The sequence below is a fragment of the Aulostomus chinensis genome, chromosome 17, assembly GCF_037954235.1.
Source record: "Aulostomus chinensis isolate RoL2024-O1b breed Wild chromosome 17, RoL_Achi_v1.0, whole genome shotgun sequence".
Classification (NCBI taxonomy): Eukaryota; Metazoa; Chordata; class Actinopteri; order Syngnathiformes; family Aulostomidae; genus Aulostomus; species Aulostomus chinensis.
In genome coordinates, this window is record NC_141336.1 from 15959255 (window position 1) to 15979105 (window position 19851).

Genomic DNA, 19851 nt, shown 5'->3' on the forward strand with positions numbered 1-19851 from the left:
CAAATATTGGTATACATTGAAATTATAAGATACATATATGTTCAACTGCATGAATAGATATAATCTTTATACCTTTATACATCGTTATTCCTGGTCTCACCTCTCTGCAGGGTCCACAGCAAGGGATGCTGGAGGGCGACTTTGCCCTTTGCATTAGCCTGTACCATGGCTATGAGCTACTGATGCAGATGGGACTCCGTTCACTCTTCTTTTACATCCAGGGGATCATGGATGGATCCAGAGGTCAGCCACCCCAGGCTTTAAATCCTGTTTTGGTTGCTAGGTGCTTTCTACATCTCAGTGCTCATGTTCTTTAATCCTTTGTTTGGGTCAGAGATGTCCAGGGCCAGGAATGAGCTGCAGAAGACTCCTAACTTCATGGACCTCTACCATGAGATGGAGGCAATGTTTGTGAAGTCACCCACTGGTACTTGAGCGCTCTTTCATATTTTAATCATCTGACCTTCACTTATAGCCCTTTGTGCTTCTCTACAGTTTCTGTTTCATTCAACTGAGAGATATGATGTTTTTAAACACGCCTGAAAATACTGTTTGAATACCATCCTGTATGACTCACACCTGTAGGTCCAGATGAGCCGTTCATTTACAGTCACCCAAAACTGGAGAAACTGGAGGAGGTGGTGCTGCATCACTTCAGACTGTGGGCTGAGAATGCTGCAGCTAATAATGGTAATCATCTTATAGTGCCAGTGCCTTGCTGTGACTCATTCACGCAGTTCAAGCTGAAATGTATAAAGCCATGTGTAATGTTCCATTTAATTAAGAATTGTTTAACCTTGCTGCTAAAATTATATAGGAGTACCACTGGATTTGTTTCATATTGATGGCTTTTCTAATTTCAGTCAGTGCTTCAAATCCTCAGCGATCTGTAAACCACAAGCCATCCTCTTGCGCAAGCAAAACTATTACATTGTTTGCTAATAGCTAATAATCTCAATCTTGATTATATGTAGGAAATTAAGTAGGAAGATTATCATTGAAACACAGAAGAAATCTATTCTCTCATTGATTTCCAGGGTCGGGCCATCAGGAAGTGAGCACGCGGGTGATGATCTTCTCATCTTTTCGTGAGAGTGTACAGGAGATAGCAGCCATGTTGAACCGCCATGCTCCGCTGATTCGGGTCATGACCTTTATGGGACAAGCCTCCGCAGGAAAGGGGGTCAAAGGTTTTACCCAAAAGGAACAGCTGGAGGTAGAGATCAGGAGCAGATCTCATCTTATCTTATCTTATCTTATACTGTGAGGTTCTTAATGCTATTTTGCATGAAGAATCGAAATGGCCATTGACTACACCACAGAATTTCTTTGCATAAAGCTTAGAGTGGAAACAGTTCAAAGCTAAAAATAAGTCTCAGAAAACACACTTAAAACTGAATGTTTCATTAAATGATTAAAAAAAAAAAAGCACATACAGTCACGGCCATTTCTTGTCAGCTCTAGTGGCTACAGAGTGGCCTTGACTTCCTCGGTGAAACGGTTGCTCAGTCATGTCGTGGACAACAGTGATATCAGCAGTAGGAGGTGGTTAGAAAATAAGTGGAAAAGATATTAACATAATACTTGGGTTAAAATCTCCACAAGACTGCGACAACTCCACACATAACACATGCCAAAACTGGAACCGACTAATATTTCCTGAGAGGCTTATGAAAATGTCTTTGGACAAGAGTCAGGTTATGCTTATTATTTTCAAGAACAAGTAAGAGCGTTTGATTGACGTATGATATACCATATCCTAAGTGAGAGTCTATAGGGCAAGTAAAGGTTACTCTTGTCTTTTTTAGGGTTAAGGAACAAAATGTGTGAGTCCTTTTACCGATGCTGCATTCAAATTGGACTCAGTAGTCAAAATTCCTGAATGTCCATGTTGGAAATTTCAACTGGAACCCTCCTCAGTTTGGACTTCATCCTCGGAAACTTGGAGATTACATTATGAACTCAGAGGTCACAATTCAAAACGTCTGCTTAAAAGTTTGAATGCCTTGATATATACACTTTTTAGCTCTTTATGGTGTAATTGTGGGAATGTGGTCAACTTTGAGTTCAGAAGTAAAAGGAAGACAGTATTAGGTAGTTTGATTGTATAAAAGAAGACAAATCTGATGATATTTTTGGGGAAAAAAATCCACAAAGAGTAAAAAAGATCGCTTAAACCAACATTTTTCAAGGGGTTAAACTCCTTCTCCCACTCTTGGTTTTACTTCAAAAAATGTACTCAATGAAATGGTTAAGGTTTATCTCGTAGTCAACTTGCGATTTGGATCCACTCCAGTATTTGATTGGGTTCTTCCTTGGAACATGTGACATGCCTCCATGAGGTTTCATTAAAATCAGCATATCAGCAAAATGGTTTTTGCATAATCCCGCTGAAAATCAGTCAACCAGAAGGAACGATGAACATGACCTCCCTGGTCGGGGGACTAGACCAGACTCAGTTCTGGGTTAGATGGACATTTACATGCACACAAAATTCTCTATCTGACAGCAGTACTTACTGCTTCTGAGTGCATGCTACTTTGCTGAAGTGCTTCTTCTATTTCTAGCTTTGTTTCAATCAATAATCTTGTTTTAGGTGGTGCACAAGTTCCGGCAGGGAGGCTTCAACACACTTGTGTCCACCTGCGTCGGGGAGGAGGGCCTGGACATTGGGGAAGTGGACCTCATAGTTTGCTTTGATGCTCAGAAGAATCCTATTCGTCTGGTGCAGCGAATGGGACGCACTGGGCGTAAGCGGCAGGGACGCATTGTCGTCATTCTGGCTGAGGGGCGTGAGGAGAGGGTTAGTGTTCATTGTGTCTTGCATCTACAAAATAAAGCTTCACATCAGCTCTCAAGCTCAGTGCACTCACAGTTCCATTAAACCACCTAAACCAGTTTTTACTTTTCTCAGACATACAACCAGAGCCAGAGCAACAAGCGAAATGTGTTCAAGTCCATCGTCGGCATCAAAAATGGCTTCCACATGTACCCCAACAGTCCCCGCTTGCTGCCTGAGGAGGTGATCCCCACCCTGCATAAGATGTACATTACCTGTGGTCAGTTTGACCACCACGATAGCAGTAGGCGGTCTTTCAAGGGTCGACGGTCACGCTCTGAGGGACGGACCTCACTCATCCACCCACAAAACCTGAGTAAGTGATCAGGTGGTAAATTCTAATCTTCCTAAATGCAAACACTGAACATGCATTTCTCAGTTTCAGCTTGTGTTTTGCTAGATTGTCAGGAGAGTGCAATGTGCAGTGGTTTCCTGAGCAGCTCAGAATATTCCCTGTGGGCATCCAGCATGAAGCTGCAGGAAGATGAAGCTCATCCAACCTTGAAGCAGTCCCACTTCATGTCCCTTCCCCATGATGCATCACCCCAGGTTTCGCTCCGTCTATTTCAATGTCTATTGTTTCATTTTTCCTGTTTTGTTGCCTCTCTAACATTGAAAAAAATGTTTAAAGTGGGGAAACGTTTGGTTATGTTTGAAAGTGTAGATTGTATAAACTACACATACAAAACAGGAAGGAATGGTTTATCTTACCCGGGGCCACCCAAAGTGAGGTCCAGGGGCCAAATTTGGTCGACCATGAGGTTGAATTCAGTCCACCAGATTCAAAATTGATTTTAAAAAGACAATATTTGTTTGCTATTGGTTTGTGGCCCACTATTTATTTTGTATATTGGCCTTATAAGTGAAAAGGTTTAGCCACTTCTGATCGAGCCAATTTAGACTTGAGCTTCCCACTTTAAGACATCGTGCAATGTCCACGTCATTTATTTTACCGATTTTCAAAAATATGTTTGAAGAACAGTATTGCATAGACAAGTCAGCTTGCAGAGATACCAATATTTCTTTTCATGTTACTTTATATTATCATTATTTTTATTATTACCCTTATTATTATTATTATCTGCAATGAAAAAAGATTTTTCTTTTTACATTTTTACAAAATATCATGCTCTGACAAACATGAAACTTAAAATAACCTTATTTAAGTTAGTTATTTTCCAAAGGACACTTATTGAAAGATTGTATTGAAATATATATTCACTCTTATGTGTTTTTATTACTGGCTTGAGTATAATGTTAGTATTTCATTCACATCGTCTTTTTTCATGTTATAAAGGAGGTCATGTCCGGGAGTGGACCACCTACTAGAGAGCTGTCTCTGTGGGAATGGAGACACTGGCAGCACAAAGTGCTTCCCACCCATGTTGTTGATCACTCCCTCCGCTGCCAGCATTTCATTAAGGTGATGGAGCTTATAGACCACATGAGGGAGGAGAATGAGGTGAGAACAACAACCACTCATTAATGACCGTATTTGCTCCCAGTTTTTGTTCTGAACTCCAAATATGATCCCCCCCCCCACCCATCACTAAAGTTGGTTCTCAAATATTTAAATAGCGTCTAATTTTTTTTTTAATCATTTTATAAAAGCTTTGTTTTGGGGTTTTTTTAGATGGGGTTCTCAATCATAATTTTTTCTTTCATAATAGAGAGAAAGTTTTTATGTAAGGAATAACTGGTCTGAATGGAATCAGCTGACTTTCATGTGAAATACAACTGCAATTTGTGTTGAGTTCCCACATTCATCGTCCTGACCTAGAAGGCAAATTCCAGGCATGATAAACAGGCTCAATGGCGTAATTGTGGGTTAAGTAAAAAAAAAAAAAACATAATTCTTTTAAGGAGCTCTTAATTTTTTTGCAAAACACAGCTTGTCTTTTTATAAGCTACAACGTTTTCATCTCTCCCAGGCAAACAATGTCATCTTATTTTTCATCTGCCTCTGGTCTCTGCTGACCTCGCGGCAGCTCGGCTCATAGCCTTGTGTTGCTGCTGGGTTGAATGAAAGTTATATCAGCACAGTCGTCATTTTTTATTTATGTTTTTTGCCTCCACAAAACTTCCGAAAAGATATCATTAGGTTTGTTTTACATACTCTGTCTTGTTTTTATGATGTTTATTACGAAGATCGGATGGGTAATTTCACCATAAGACACTTTGAATTTCCCTCTATCTGATCTTATTTGCATTTTACAGTCTCTAGCTCATGTCACCACAAAATAGTTTTCACAGCATTCATATTTTTGAAGTCTCTCAGGCCTTTTTGTTTCACAGTCTGTTATTTCACAGGGTTGTGCCATTAATAAGACCCCTTAATTTCTCCAAATCCCTGAAATTGGGTCAGAAAATACAGCAAAGTTCTCTATAGCTGAACCAACATATGGGTGCTTTTTGCTTGTTTTCCCACCGCAGTCTTGACCATATTTGGGAAGGAGAAAAGTTCCCCCACCTGTGAAAGCAGAGCAGGATTATAGAGCAACATGGTAGCTAATGTAACACATAGCTCCCGTGGATGAATTCAAGTTATGAATACCTAGAGAAACTGACGAGGTTTCAGATCTGATTGCACGTAAATATGAAACAAACAGCATAATTATTTTTAACTAACTCCAAATGTATAAATTGTATGCTTTAAAAGACATTGTACATTAGACTGTTAAGTAATGATGCTGAGAATGTTGATTAGATCCATACTGGTAAACAAATAGATTTGCTTTTTTTAGGGCATTCAATTCCATTTTCTGCGGGCGAAGCTTCATGTCAGCTTTGTTGTATAAATCTATTAAATGATCCCATGAAGAATGAATCCATCCATCCATTTTCTATTCTACTTATCCGTTAAGGGTCTCGGGGGTGGGGGGGGGGGGGGTGACATTGGGTGAGAGGCGGGATTCACCCTGGATGGGTCACCAGGGACGGTTCAAAGACATTTGGACATGGTCATCGGGGGAAGTGAGGATCGAACCAGCTAGACAGCCACGCTGCCTTGGAGCCATGCTGCCCCTGTGTTGTATATCTTTTTTCCAAAATAACTATGAATCTGTAAAAAAAAAAAGAAAAAAATTCATCGGGATCCAAAGCATGTTACACATAAATATGCCATCAAAATCAATTTTTATAATCCATTGTAAGAAATATTTGTGTTTTAATTCATTATCTATGTTCTTGACACAAGTGTCGGGCTGATTGTAGTCTGCCATGGCAACGCTGTTGTTCAGAGCACAGTGCTTTATGTCATGTTAGTAATTGTTTTGTTTTTGCCAGTTCCAAGATTAGCGAGGAGGTTATTGAACGCACTCAAAAGGTCAATGAAAATAACATGGTTTTATAACCTTCATTTTCTGTTTAGTAAGTATGAATTGAATCTATTTTAGTCCACAAGTTTCTGTTCTCTGCTGCAGCCCATCTTATTCTGCCAGCAGTAAAGTTGGATACTTTTTTGATTGGAATTCACAGAGGCATTCCAAGCTTTTGCTCCAGAACCGTGGAACAACTTAATAAAACTTTATTTTTCCTCATAAATTGTTCTCTTAAAAATAATTTGAAAAATCCTATACTGGTCTAGCACTCCAGAAGCCATTATCATTATTTGAGGTAATTTTCTATCCGGGTGAATTCAGAACCATGCTGTTTCTTTTTCCCCAACAGCACCCTGCTCTTGCCTCTCTTTGTGATGAGGAGACACGGGGCAGGAGGACAGGCAGGCTCCTGTGATTATGTAATGATTCTCCGAACAGTTACATAAATCCAGGAAGCTGGAACTAGGTCAGGCTGTGATGACCTAGATGTATTACTAGGATGAGGAGAGGAGAACACTGGAGAACGCTAAACAGATGGAAAAACAAATAGAAAACTAATATCAAGAGAATTAAAATAACACAGTGAATTATAAATGTTGAAATGTTAACGATATTTATGTTGAAAGTGCTTCTGCAACTTTTTTTGAGTTGAGAACAGTTAGGTTGGTGTTTGTGACCCTTGTTCCCAGCCCTTTTTGTCGTGTTGCACGAATTTTTACTCTTGCGTTTTATATTTATTTAAACTCCACCGTCAAAATCAACATGTGTTCTTTAGGCTTAAAAGAACAATAATGGAAAGAAATCTATTGTTTGTTGAAATGTAAAAGCTACAGTAAGCTGATAGCATTGCAATTTTAAGTACATAGTTAAAGAACTTTCCATCCATCCATTTTCTATACTGCTTATCTGTTAAGGTCACAGGGGGGCTGGAGCCTATCCCTATCCCATTGGGGCAGAGGCAGGGTTCACCCTGGATGGGTCGCCAGTCCGTCGCAGGGCCATCAGGAGCAGTTTGGGGCTCAGTATCTTGCTCAAGGACATACTTCAACATGGTCACCAGAGGAAGTGAGAATCGGACCAGCAACCCTTCGGTTGCTAGACGGCCTCTCTACCTCTGAGCCACGCCAAGTTGAAGAACTATTTTTCAAGTTTTTATAGTTTAGACATATTTATGTACCATGTCATTCAGTCATAGTAAAATGTTCTGCCAAGACAAATCTTATCACTGTTACAGGCTGTGAAATTTAAAAATGACCATAGTTTCTCATCAAACTTTATTTTTGGGTTGAGAACCACTGGTTTAAAATAGGGCGGCACAGTGGTGCAGTAGTTCGCACTGTCACCTCACAGCAAGAAGGTTTGGGGTTCGACCCTTGTCTCTATGTGTTGGCCCTGTGATGGACTGGTGACCCGTCCAGGGTGAAGCCCACCTCTCGCCTGAAGGCTGCTGGGATAGGCTCCAGCCCCCCCGTGGCCCTTAACTGGATAAGCGGTAGAAAATGGATGGATGGATGGATTAAAATACTGAAAGACAGGGCTAGTATACTGAATTACATTTGGCTCTTGGAGAGCGTAGACTTCAGTTAGTACCAAAATCTAATTGAATGTTGCTCAACCAAGGTCTACTTTGACTGTACATAATATATAATAGCCTTTTGACTCATAATATATTATATATTATATAGCCTTTTGACTTATCCTGCTAATGGACAGACAAACCATTGCCAATTATCACATGATTTTTTTGGTGGAGGTGATAATTTCTGCACATATCAGGATTGTTATCAATACTTATCCTGGAAAAAAGGCATTGCAGTGTACTTACACGATCTTCATCCATGAAGTTTTCCATCTCAGACCAAGTTTTTGAAGATGTTCAGCCCGTTGCATGTCTCATATCACTAGCAGTAGGTTTTCAGTGGCTGCTTCCCATTCTCTGTCTTTAGATTCACTTATTAACTCTTTTATTTACTTTTTTATTTTGATTATTTCAATCCTGAAGAAAGTCTCAGCGATTAAGGGACTACTTTTAGGCGCAAGTCTTAATTTCCTTTCCCTGTTATATTTACCAGCACCTCAGATGCCCATTCCATGCCCATTCCATTTATATCAAGTAAGGAAGCAAAACCCTGTACAGCATCTCAAACTACAGCCTCCAAAATGTCCCACGATGGAAATAAGTATTGGTGAGATAAAGTTTGATTTGACCACTTAAATCAATTAAGCAGATTCTGTAAAAACTAAAATCCTCTTGGGGGAGAAATGGGTGTCCAAACGATGTGCCATTTTTTTTTCTTTCACTGCTGTTGAAAAATTTCTTAAGTCTTCAACAATGAATTAATTGTTGAAAACAATCATTATTTACAGCCCTATTTTTGAGCTCTCACATTGGAGTCGGTAAATTTGACACGTGGTAGAAGATGTGTAATAATAGAAACTGTTGCTAAAAGCATTTATAGCCGGTTTTCATGATATTAGGGATGTTTGTGCTGTTTTGTTTAGGGCAGCTGGTGTCGTCAGTAGTTAAGAGACAAACGTGTGTTTATCATGAGTCGCCGTGTGTGTGAAAACAAAGTCTGACGGAATGATTAATACAGATTCTTAGTGTGTGTTCATGCGCATCAAATATGTCTGATCATTGTAATCAAATGAGATAATCAAGTGAGAGGAGTTTCCACTTTGCTGCTTCTTCCTCTTGCAGTCTGGACACAACAAACCGTCTGACCTCTGCAGGCTCTGTCTCCGTCATCAGTGTTTATTTCAGTCTACGTTATCTCTAGATCTAGAGACTTAATCTAATCATTCCTTAATTGCGTGCCAGGGGGGTAAGGTTAATCCCATGTGATTCGGTGCTCTTCATTATTTCTCATGAAGTTATCATTTGCCCAATGTACAGTGTAACTAAATCCGTGAACGGCTAAAAGCCCCAGTTGTATTTTTCATCAGGATTGTAATGGTGAAGGACAAACCGCGGCCGCTGTTTTGTGCGAAGTGAACAGCTCTAAGCAAAGCTGCATCTGAGGGATGGAGGGGATTTGTATAAGATGGATTACCCCCAGAAAATGGGGTTGATTTCTCAGGTTTGGGGTAAAACTTTTACAGAATATCACTTTAGTTTGATGGCATCTCTCCTCCTGTTGGCTATCGTTTGGAAACATTTATGAAAATAAGTACTGGAAATGAAATGACTGACTCATTAGAATAATAGAAACCTCTTACATGCAGGCTTTTGTTCATTATTTAGAATATCTGGGTTTTTGCCCTGATTTATGTAATTCAACTTATTTGTCCCTTTGTTTTAGATAAATGCAAAAATTAAAAGCTTTTGTGTACTTGAGAAATATAACTTTGTGCTATTGCAGCCATCAGAGAGGAATAGAATACTCCTATTTTTGGAAAACGCAATTAGCAAAATTACAAGATTTGATGTGAAATATTTTTTTCTTTCAAAATAGAGTCCTTTTTTTTATTATTATATATTTTATGAAGTATCCCTTTAATTGTTTGTAAAAGTTATTTAACTTTTTACAGTCGAGAGCCTTCAGCTTTAAGTGAAATTCATTCTGAGAAACAATTACAACTAGGAAGCAGTTTCTAACCCTAACTGAGGCAAACCTTTGGCCCTGGCACTTTCACGCTCTGGCCCTCATTAAAGCCAAAAGCAGCTGTGAGCAGGCCTCTGCTTCACCACGCCAGTCACACTGTTTGACTTGTCTGCAGAGCGAGAGGGAGGTGAATCTTGATAGTATTTGAATTTTGCACGAAGGAGCCGACTTGGGTGCATTTTGTAGTGAGAAGATTACCGTACTTGTAGATTCAACTTGGTGGCGCTAAAGAGCACACACTATCAATTATGTTGCTGTACATCATGAGAAGACGGCACGTCCACACTCCCCCAAAGCTCTTAATGTTCTTCTGCCGATATTTGAGATGTATCTTGCTAACCCACTCCAAAATTCCATGGCCCATACTACACCCCTCCACTGAGTTTAGCGAAAATAGGCCTCCATTTTTGTGTAACTGTGCTGACAGACAAATTAATAAACACCTTTATATTGGATGTAAAAAAAAAAAGGTTAAAATGAGATAATTACATAATATAAAAACTCTAAAATGCCCATTCACTTGTGCTGCAGACTCCACTTTAGACTTTTTGTGTTGTGCTGAATATGACAAGACAAAAAAAGAGTATCATTGTGAAATGGAATTGGCATCATAATTTAACCGTAATTCACTTCTTTTCATAATTGTTGGAAGCAAATATAATTGAAAACAAAACTGGAAACCTTGTTCAATCTCATTTAACACATCTACTCCATTATAAAGAGGTCCAGAGGAGCAAAACAGCAACTCCTCTTTTCAAAATATAAAAGCTGTCAAGTGGATTTGTTTTTCCTTCAGGATTTGCTGTGACATGAACCACTGGCAGCAGGGAAGCTCCTGAGGAGGGAGGACAACGCCCTTGATAATATTTGAGTTGTATTCGGTGACAGTTTAGAGGAAAGTCTCGTCTGTGAGGAGTCTTTTTCCCTCACTGACAGTTCAGAGATGTTGATGGGTGATCTCAGGTTAGGGCCTTGCCCATGAGAAATATTTTGCCTTCAATGACTAGTGAACAAATGTTGAAGTGTAAATTACAGCTCTCATTTAGCAGAACGCAGTCTCACCCGCAAGCTGGTAAATGTTTACCTCCTGTAAGTAAAGGACTGAGCAAGGGAGTGTGAGGTGTGATGAAATAATTGTTCAGGAGGGGTTCTTCGTGGCTTTATGAGCTTTGTGCTGTAAAAACTGCCATTGCAGTTATTTAAGACTTTAAAATCTGTCCTCCCTTTTCTTCGGATGTCAAGGTAGAACTTCAGAAATGTTTTTGAAATCTGCGTCTTACTTTACAAACATAAAAACACCTTTTTTTTCTAAACTGAGTTGTTTGTTGTTTTTTTTCAATAAATTATACAAATCATACAAGAGAAACCAGCGGAAACCAAGTTTAGAAATAATAATTTCAATTATAAGCCTGAAAAATCCTTTGTACCTCTTCTGTTACGAGCTATCTCTTCTGTTGAAAATTTGAGTTAATTCTAGTGATAGAATAAACCTCAACTGTCAACTTGTTGTTCCATCTTCGGATAAAGTTTGGTCATTTTTCTCAAACACTGTAATTATATCTGTGTTCACACACATTTGCCGGCCTTTGCCAACTTTGTCTAGGATAAAACCCTGACGATAGAAATGTAAATATCAAAAGGAATTCATTTTACAGTTTGAGTGTCATGGCAGCAAATGCGTTTTCATCTGTTTGTTGCCACTCTAGATGAAGAAATGGCAAAAGGGCCTTACTGTTGATCACACCTTACATATTATTTTTATTTATATTCAAGTTTCATTCGATTTTTCAGAGCAAAAGGCACATTTTCCCCTTTGCATCAGAAACTCATTCTCTCCCCTCTTTTGAAATTTGGTTTCATCACCATCTTTTTTATTTTCCTCTCTCCATATGATGGTCACAGGTTCGATGGCATCCTGCTGGTCCTAGCAGGATGCCACTCTAGATGAATCTCTTCCAGGTCATGGATGGGTTGCATGGATGACAGGTGTTTGACCATATTGATCCTAGTCTGCGTGCATGCATGTGTGTGTGTGTGTTTGTGGGGGGGGGGGGGGGGGGGGTAAAGCTAGATCAGATAGACATGTTCTCTCTGTTCCAAATACGGATTTGTAGGTCAGTGGTTAAGGCAAGAGCTCAATAAGTAATGGTCTCCAAGGAAAGTAATCTAAGGGTGTGTTTCCAGTGGCTTGGGTCGGAGGGGATCGGATCGGTACGGGTGCATTTGCACTAGCACTGGGTACCACGTCAGCGTGGGTGAACTCACCGGCTGAGAGTTCCCGGCGTAATTTGTGTGTGACACAACAACAATAACAATGTACGACATGGAAGCAGCGCCCCGCTATGTGTTTACATGACATTTTAGTTCTCGCTTGGAACCCAGTGGAACAGGGACCAAAATGGTAATGTTAGTACCGTATTGGGGCCAGTGGAAACTGGGCAAAACCGACCCGAGCCGAAGTGAGCGAGTGGAAATGCGCCCTAAGTAAACGTTATTGTGTGTGTGCGCGCCAGATGGCCACAGACCAAAGTCTGAGTCTGAGAGGGCATTTTTATAAAAACACCAATTTTTTTTCTCGAAAATAAAGGCTTAGTGGAACAGTCTGCTTCTTGTCCTTGGAAATATTTCCCATATTCCTGTTTTCCATGTTAGTCGTTGTCCATGAATCGAAAAACAAATCATATGAATTAACTATGAACTCAGTGGGTTTCTGCAGTGTGAGATCTCTTCACAGTTTATTTCCTGATTATATTATCACATACCTGTAGGTTGTTTGCCCTGAATCTCACCTGTCAAACTGAAGGTTCGCAAAGTCCTTAGGTCCTTTACAACCTCCTCACCTCTTCTGTAGCGAGATACTAAACAAAACTTCTCTTTGTGTGTGTGTGTGTGTGTGTGTGTGTGTGTGTGTGTGTGTGTGTGTGTGTGTGTGTGTGTGTGTGTGTGTGTGTGTGTGTGTGTGCTTCTCTTCAGGGGGAATGTCAGTACGAACAGGAGCTTCTTCCTCATCTCAACAAAGCAGACACTTTAGTTCATGTAAAGAACAGACAGACTGATAAGATCCTGCAGAGAAAGAGACAAAAAAGCACAAAGATTTGCTCCAAACGTGTCAGCAACATACCCAGGAAATCTCACCTGTTTGATCAGGAATATATTGATGAGGAAGTAAACACAGATAGAGCAGGATTGGCTCCCTTGCCAGCAAAACCTAAGCCTCCTGTCGATGGTGAGGTGGCTTATGATGACAACAGAGATCGCCCAGAACCTGACGATGTCGAATGTGTCAATGAGGATTTCGTAAAAGGAGACCCTCCTGGGACCCAGGCAGTGGATTTAAATACCATTTCACAGTTAATCAGTTCAATTGAAAGTGAATCTGCTTTAGAGGATGTGGAACTTCAGGCCATGTTCTATCTTCCTAAATGGGATTTGGCTCTACCCTCTTCTGCCAAACTCCTCCAAAGGAGGGACGAAGGTCTAAGGGTCATCCTGGCTGACGTAGCGGAGCTTCTGTCCCGATCTCCACCGCCACTCCCTGTGGATTTAGACACCACCATGGCTGATCCAACACCTTCTTCCTTTCCTCAGCAAGTCGAGGAGCCTCATCAATCCTTTCATGTCAGTTTTACCCTGGATGTGGTTGATGATGATGATGATGATGATGATGAAGATGATGAGGTGATAATAGTTGACACTCATGCCTCCCCCATTGTCGGCTCAGAGTCTCCGGGAGAAGGGAACAGCAATCGTGATGGGCCTGATCTGGAGCTGGAGCCCGTTAGCAGAGGCAGCCCAACATGGGATGAGGTTTTTGGCAATGAAGAGGATTATTGTGGGACACTGGATCACAGGAAGGAGCCGAAAATGTACGACGATTTCATGGAAGCTGGTGAAGAAGCTGAAAAGGAGATTGAAGGGGAGACTGAGAAGAGTCGTCGTAGCGATCTGTGGAATGAGGAAACAACAGACATGAAGGAGGCCAGCATGAAAAACAATGCTGCCCCTCAGATTGATGAGAGCATGGATCTGTTTGGGGATGAGGAAGCCTTCCTTCAGATGGCCATTCCAGACATCCCCACCCCTGAAGACGACGTCACACCCAGGACTTCCCCTAGACCAGGGGAGATTGACAACACCAAAAAGGCACAAAGTCCAGAGATCTCATGTCACACTGCACTCTCAGCACATACAAAGCAGCTGATAACACAGGGGGACAAAATCTTTATACACACAGCTGCGCCACATGCAACACAGAAGGGACTTCCACATCAGTCTGTTGACAGCTCCCGTGACTACTTTCCTGTCAATTTTGACCTTGGTTATTCACTGGAGGACTCGGAGGAAGAAGATGCTGTTCTGGCTCCGTATATGTCAACCTCCCTGCAGCCTAAAACTGACTCTGCAGGGTCTCTACCCGGCTTCTCCAGTTCTTCCACTCCTTATAACATCGGCCACAGGCGAACTTTACCTTTACAACCCAGCGAATCCAAGTCCTCTACCCCTCAAAGTCTCACCAAGAATCAGAAAAGAGTTAAGTCATCCTTTCTGACTTCACCCTCCATGTCTAAAGTTGGGGCACTACCATCTCCATCTGCCAGAAGGATGCTCACGCCTGATCCTGCTGGGCTTTCTCGTCACTCACCTTCATCCTTCAGTCTGAAACGGAGACGACGGGAAGGTTGCACCACTTCGGCAGATGCAAAGTCAACTGCAGGAAATGAGTCACACCAGGAATTTGTACTTGTGTCCAACTCAGCTTTTCATTCAGGTTTGTGAACACATTCCAAAATGATACTTCAGCCAAAAGCTTCTTCACTCAGAACCAAAATGTCTGTTTACAACTCTTAAAACACGGATGATGCCGAAGCATTTGTGGTCCATGTTTTTGGGCAGTTAGTGGTTGCGCGAGAAGATTTCCATTATTTTCAAACTTCATATACATAGCTGGATATCTCTGCATTCTGGAATTACGAAGTGCTAAAGAAAAAAAAAACATATTTGCTAAAACCTGAGTGTGATTACTTAAAAGGCAAAACACACCTTTATGTTGAAGCATCGCTTTAAAGCTCCCGTTTGATAAGTCGCTACATTCATATCTCTCCTCCCATTTAAAGCGACTGTGCATCATACTTTCAGATAAAACAATGTCACGTACATTCCAGCTTTTGTGAAAGCAGTTCACCCAGTGCTTATTAAGCTCATTCCCTGCAGGTAAATCTCCCTGCATATCACAGCATGTTGAGTGGATGTACTGTATGTGGCGAGAGTGCCGTGCCTTGAAGCTGATGGCTACTTTCGGTTAGCCCTCTGCTAACTTGTATGTGGATAAATAATTTAGTCAGCTGCTCTTCTAGGTTTTCCTGATGTAATCGGACCAGATGAATCGATTTCTGACAGTGAAACAAGTCATTTTCACAGCGGCCGAGTGACATTCAAAACTTTTTATCCAACGTTTTACAGCTGAATGTTGTTCGAAGTAGGAGCCTATCGTGTTACAATGTCAGCGGTTGTTTGTAATAATTCTCACTACCAAAAGATGGAGACAAACATGTTGCACTGTAGCTTTAAAACTTTGAATCTTTTCAAGGTTCTGATCTTGTCCTCTTTCTTAGCAGAGTGTAACACAGACAGCGAGGATGAAGTTGTCCATAAAAGACGACATCCACACAAGGTCAATCCCTTGTTATCTCCAGAAACGGTGAGAAAAGCTTGTCAGTACACTCATTCCTAGCTTTCATAATGTGAATAAAATGTTAAGATGGTGTGTGTGTGTGTGTGTGTGTGTGTGTGTGTGTGTGTGTGTGTGTGTATGTGTGTGTGTGTATATATATATATATATATATATATAATAATCATTTTATATACATTTTAAATCTCCATGAATTAGAAGTATGACATTAAAAATAGCCAAACAGCAGAGCTATCTGATCCAGACTCTCTCTCTGTTATGACCCATTCCAAGGTACCTGCAGTTGTCATGACAACCAGCTTCCCTTGCAGAAGCATTTAAATGAAGTAGCTAAAATGAAACATGTAATGAGAATTGTATAATACTAAGAAGCTACTCATTCTTTAAGTGTCCAGACAGTAAATGTGCATGTATGTAACATGTTTTGTGTTCCTTAGGCAAAGATATGCAGTGACGTGGACTCTCCGCTGGTGGTGAACAAGAAATGTGTGACTGCCCTTAATATTGTAAGATTGTCTTTATTAGCTGTGAAGCATGCCACAGAGTTCAACCTGGTCAATTAAGTTATGTGATTTAATACTTTTCTTCATGAATTATGTATGACTATTTCAAAGTAATGTAATGTAGCTTTATAAAATGAGTGTATTTAGCTGTTTTTCCCCTGATTGTTCAGTCTGATGAAAGAGAAGACGATGCCATTTCTGATGATGACTTCCAGAACGTGTCTGTGTTCACTCTCCAACAACGCAGACCTGAGAGGCAACAAGTACAACGGGGCAAAACTAAGGTCTGCATGGAGGCTCCGCAGGATGCTAATCTTGCTAACCTTTCTTTCTTTTCCAAAATTAACACATTTGAACACTTCCCCGCATCATATCACACCATTCTCCTCGCATAAAAATGTCAAGTCTATAAATATACATCAGTTGCACGAACCGCCTCAAAATTATCAACCTTGACATTTTCTGTCGTTGCTTTTGTCAGCACACCATATATCGAAAAGGGCGTCAGTTCCTGGATGAGGAAGCAGAGCTGTCGGAGGACGAGGGGGAGGATCTGTCATCTGACGAAGAGGACGGAGATGATCAGAACCAGTCTCTTGAAGGCTTTGTGGTCGACAACACACACTTCTCCCAGGGTTTGAATGGTAGCGCAACATAGTTATTAATCTATACATGTAGTGGGTTAGATTAATAATCTGTTAGAATTTAAGGAGGCTGAAAGAATTGTGCAATCACAGACATTCTTTGGTTTACTGTTTCTTCTCTTCTATTAGACTCCGACATGCAGGGAGTTTACCTGAAGTCTTTGAAAAGCCCTGCAGTAGCTGGCAAGTTCAAAATGTCCTACAGAAACCATCACAACATAGACATATTTTCTCAGGTGTAGTGTTATGTATTTTTATATTTAATAAGAAACATTTTTTGTATGAGCTATGGCCAACTTGGGTCCAACCTTTGTCCCCAGGTACCTGAGATGGATGAAACATATGCAGAGGACAGTTTTGTGGTTGGCAGTGAAGAGGAAGAGGAAGAGCTGGAGAGTGAGGAAGAAGAGGAAGCCATTGAGCTTTTACCAGAGGACTCCTATGTAGATGGGAGGAGGCAGTACGCCACCAGAAGGCGTGTCTTCTTGCACAGGGTAAAATCAAAAGCTGACACCAAGGCTGCATCTCCTCTAGAGCAGAGGCCCGCAGTAAAACCCAAGCGTAGCAGAGTCATACGTGTGTGTGATTCTAGCGAGGAGGAGACAGAAGACTGTGGTAAAGACAGAGGTCTCATAACAGAAAGGGATGTTACTGTCCCCCTGCAGCCAGAGATTGCACAGCATGAGCCAAAACCCTCCTCCTCCTCCTCCATAGCATCTAAGATCTCGTTGCTCAGTCGAGGGAAAAGGAGCTCAGGAGTGAGCGAAGACAAGCAAAATGAGAGGTAACGAATCCTCAAATACTGTAGTTGTAGAAACACCTCAGTCATGAACTACCACTGCTGCACTGTTTATGCTCTCCCGTAGGTGTCGCCAGAGGATAGAGAATCAACATCAGCTGTCAAATGAGCTGGACTTTGAGGAGTCAGAGTCACCGGGGTCGTCAAGGAAACCGCCTCATGTAGGATGATATTTATACACTCCATGAGGGTCCTGCTCTGTCTGTGTGTGTGTGTGTGTCTGTGAAAATTGTAGGATGTAGACAAACAATATGCTCACAGATACATATGTAATCTGGTTCATTAAAGTAATTTATTGTCGAATCATGGCAGCCTTCAGATATATAAGGGTTATTGATAAAAGCAAATTAGAAGTTCTTTCATGCCTTCCAGGGACCACCCGCCGCCCCGTCAGAGCCTCAGCCTTTGACATCCGTCAGAGGGGATCCGTCGGCTGGTGAACCTCCTGCTCCATCCAAGCCTGTTTGTATTCTGGTTGACAGTCGTTGCCTCAGTAACGGTGTGGAGCTGATGACCAGCCTGCGTCAACGCCACGCCGTCACCGCTCAAGTCTGCTCATTGGACGGCAGCTACTTCATTGTCAGTAATCGCATGGCAGTGGAAAGGCACAGCCAATCGTTTGTTGCAGCGATGCAGAACAGGAAGCGATTGGCTGAACGGGTGAACAGCTTGAAGGAACTGTTTGAACGCATTTGTTTTATTGTGGAAAAAGACCGTAGCAAACCAGGTGAGTCTGACTTTCCCTGATGACTTCATACTGAGCAGTTATTTATATAGTACATACTGTGAAAATTGAATTCATTTGTACAAGTCCTTTACGTTCGCTGAGACAGTAACTTTTTTTTTTAATTGATAATCATAAAGAAATGATTTTCCTATTTTTTTTTAATTATTGTGATATTTCAAAGAAGAGCATGTGAAAGCAAACATGTCCTTGATGATTGAATTCAATCGTATTATGCTTTGAAATATTGAAAGATACTCGTTTCTGTAAGCCATATTGTTACAAAATGGCAACATTTATTTATATTTCTCTAATGGAAATTTTCTTGATGATTCATAGAAACTGGGCAATTTTTTTTTTTGCCACAGGTGAATGCAATACACATCCACCTTTATTTTATTTGAATCATTTCTAAACTTGTTATTTTGATGTTTATTTATTTTGAGTTTGTTTAGTGACCAAAGCTGTAAAAAGACTGAAGAGTATTGGATACTGTCACTGTCCCAGGTGAAGCGTCACGTCCGTTCCAGCGAGCACGTTGCTATGACAACACATTGGCTGGGCTGGTCCTAACTGGAGTACGTTTGCTCTGGAGCGATGGCGCAGAGGAGAGCGCCAGCTTGTTGGCTGAACTGGCTCGGCTGGAGCAGCGCAAAGGTCAGAGCATCACTGCACCCTTGGAGGTCAAAGGTCAGCACAGACAGCAGGCCCTGCAGCTGTACCTGAGCCTGCCATCGGTTAGCTACGTTCACGCACTTAACATGATCCACAGCTTCAGCACAGTCGCCCAACTGATAAACAGGTAAACAAGGAAAAGGTTGGGATGGCGTAGAAATAGGCGCTGACTTGTGATGTTTAAGAAGTATTTTTCCTTCTCTTCTTCAGTTCCATTGAAGCCATTCAGACAGGCGGGTGTATGAATCGCCCCAGAGCAGAGGAGATCTACCGCTTTCTGCGCTACTCCTGTGACTCCTTCTTCATGACTGGACTCAAAGCAGGAAAAACCAGCTAAGCAATGTTGATGAGTAACATTGTGGGAATTTCTACCATTCACACTGCTACACAAAACAACCCCTTTATCTTGTGTTGTATCTGAGGGGGGGGGGGGGTTCCAGCATTTTTTGTACAGCACACTGAGCGGCATCACTTGACTTGTGTGTTAAAACATACAGGCAGATATTATTTATTTTAGGCTTTATTTTGTGTAAGGTGTAGCTTGAGCATGGGCTGTCATGAGACTCGTGCTGACAGTGCACTGGGTCAGTGAGGCGGGCAATACTATGATCATAAGAAGAAGTATTTAGCACTAAATAACTTATTTTGTTGAAATAATGGATACATTTATTTTAAGACAGTTTAAAAGATTGGAAGACCATTGTAAAATATGTTGCTAAATATCTTCAATAAACTATTTTTGTAAGATGGTGTTTCACACGTCTGATTCCTGCCTTTACACCTGTTAAATCTGGTCTTTTACCTCAATCTCCTAAACTAAATCTGAGATCATTGAAAGATCATTTTTCAAACCTTTCATCGATAAGAATGAGATCTCTTGGATCATTTGTATAGAAACAGAGAAAAGTTGTGCTTAAACTGATGTTTTTATAGCATTATCTTGTTAAATGAAATATTACAAAACTGCATTTACCAGTTATAAAAAGATAACAAAGCTTTCTCTTGAGAAAACATCTAGTGTGAACAGTTTTGTCCATGAGAAGATTAATTGCT

At 40.9% G+C, this 19851-nt stretch overlaps 1 protein-coding gene across 3 annotated transcripts in view; it reads left to right on the forward strand.

The window, feature by feature from the left end:
• The window catches only part of fancm (FA complementation group M), a 41184-nt gene extending 21592 nt beyond the window's left edge, over positions 1-19592 (forward strand). Inside the window, exons 6-25 of one of the 3 annotated variants that reach the window (XM_086182055.1) lie at positions 111-243; positions 335-427; positions 586-690; positions 1038-1216; positions 2597-2803; positions 2915-3155; positions 3240-3388; positions 4137-4301; positions 12738-14532; positions 15377-15462; positions 15891-15959; positions 16127-16240; positions 16438-16600; positions 16730-16836; positions 16921-17094; positions 17266-17384; positions 17467-17560; positions 17772-18126; positions 18631-18925; positions 19009-19592. In XM_086182055.1, the coding sequence (XP_086038181.1) occupies positions 111-243; positions 335-427; positions 586-690; positions 1038-1216; positions 2597-2803; positions 2915-3155; positions 3240-3388; positions 4137-4301; positions 12738-14532; positions 15377-15462; positions 15891-15959; positions 16127-16240; positions 16438-16600; positions 16730-16836; positions 16921-17094; positions 17266-17384; positions 17467-17560; positions 17772-18126; positions 18631-18925; positions 19009-19135 (4770 nt within the window). In that variant the 3' untranslated portion in view covers positions 19136-19592. Of the gene's footprint in view, positions 1-110; positions 244-334; positions 428-585; positions 691-1037; positions 1217-2596; positions 2804-2914; positions 3156-3239; positions 3389-4136; positions 4302-12737; positions 14533-15376; positions 15463-15890; positions 15960-16126; positions 16241-16437; positions 16601-16729; positions 16837-16920; positions 17385-17466; positions 17561-17771; positions 18127-18630; positions 18926-19008 lie in introns of all 3 variants that reach the window. The other 2 variants (XM_086182053.1, XM_086182054.1) reach the window with 2 other exon arrangements.
• The last annotated feature ends 259 nt before the right edge of the window (positions 19593-19851 follow it).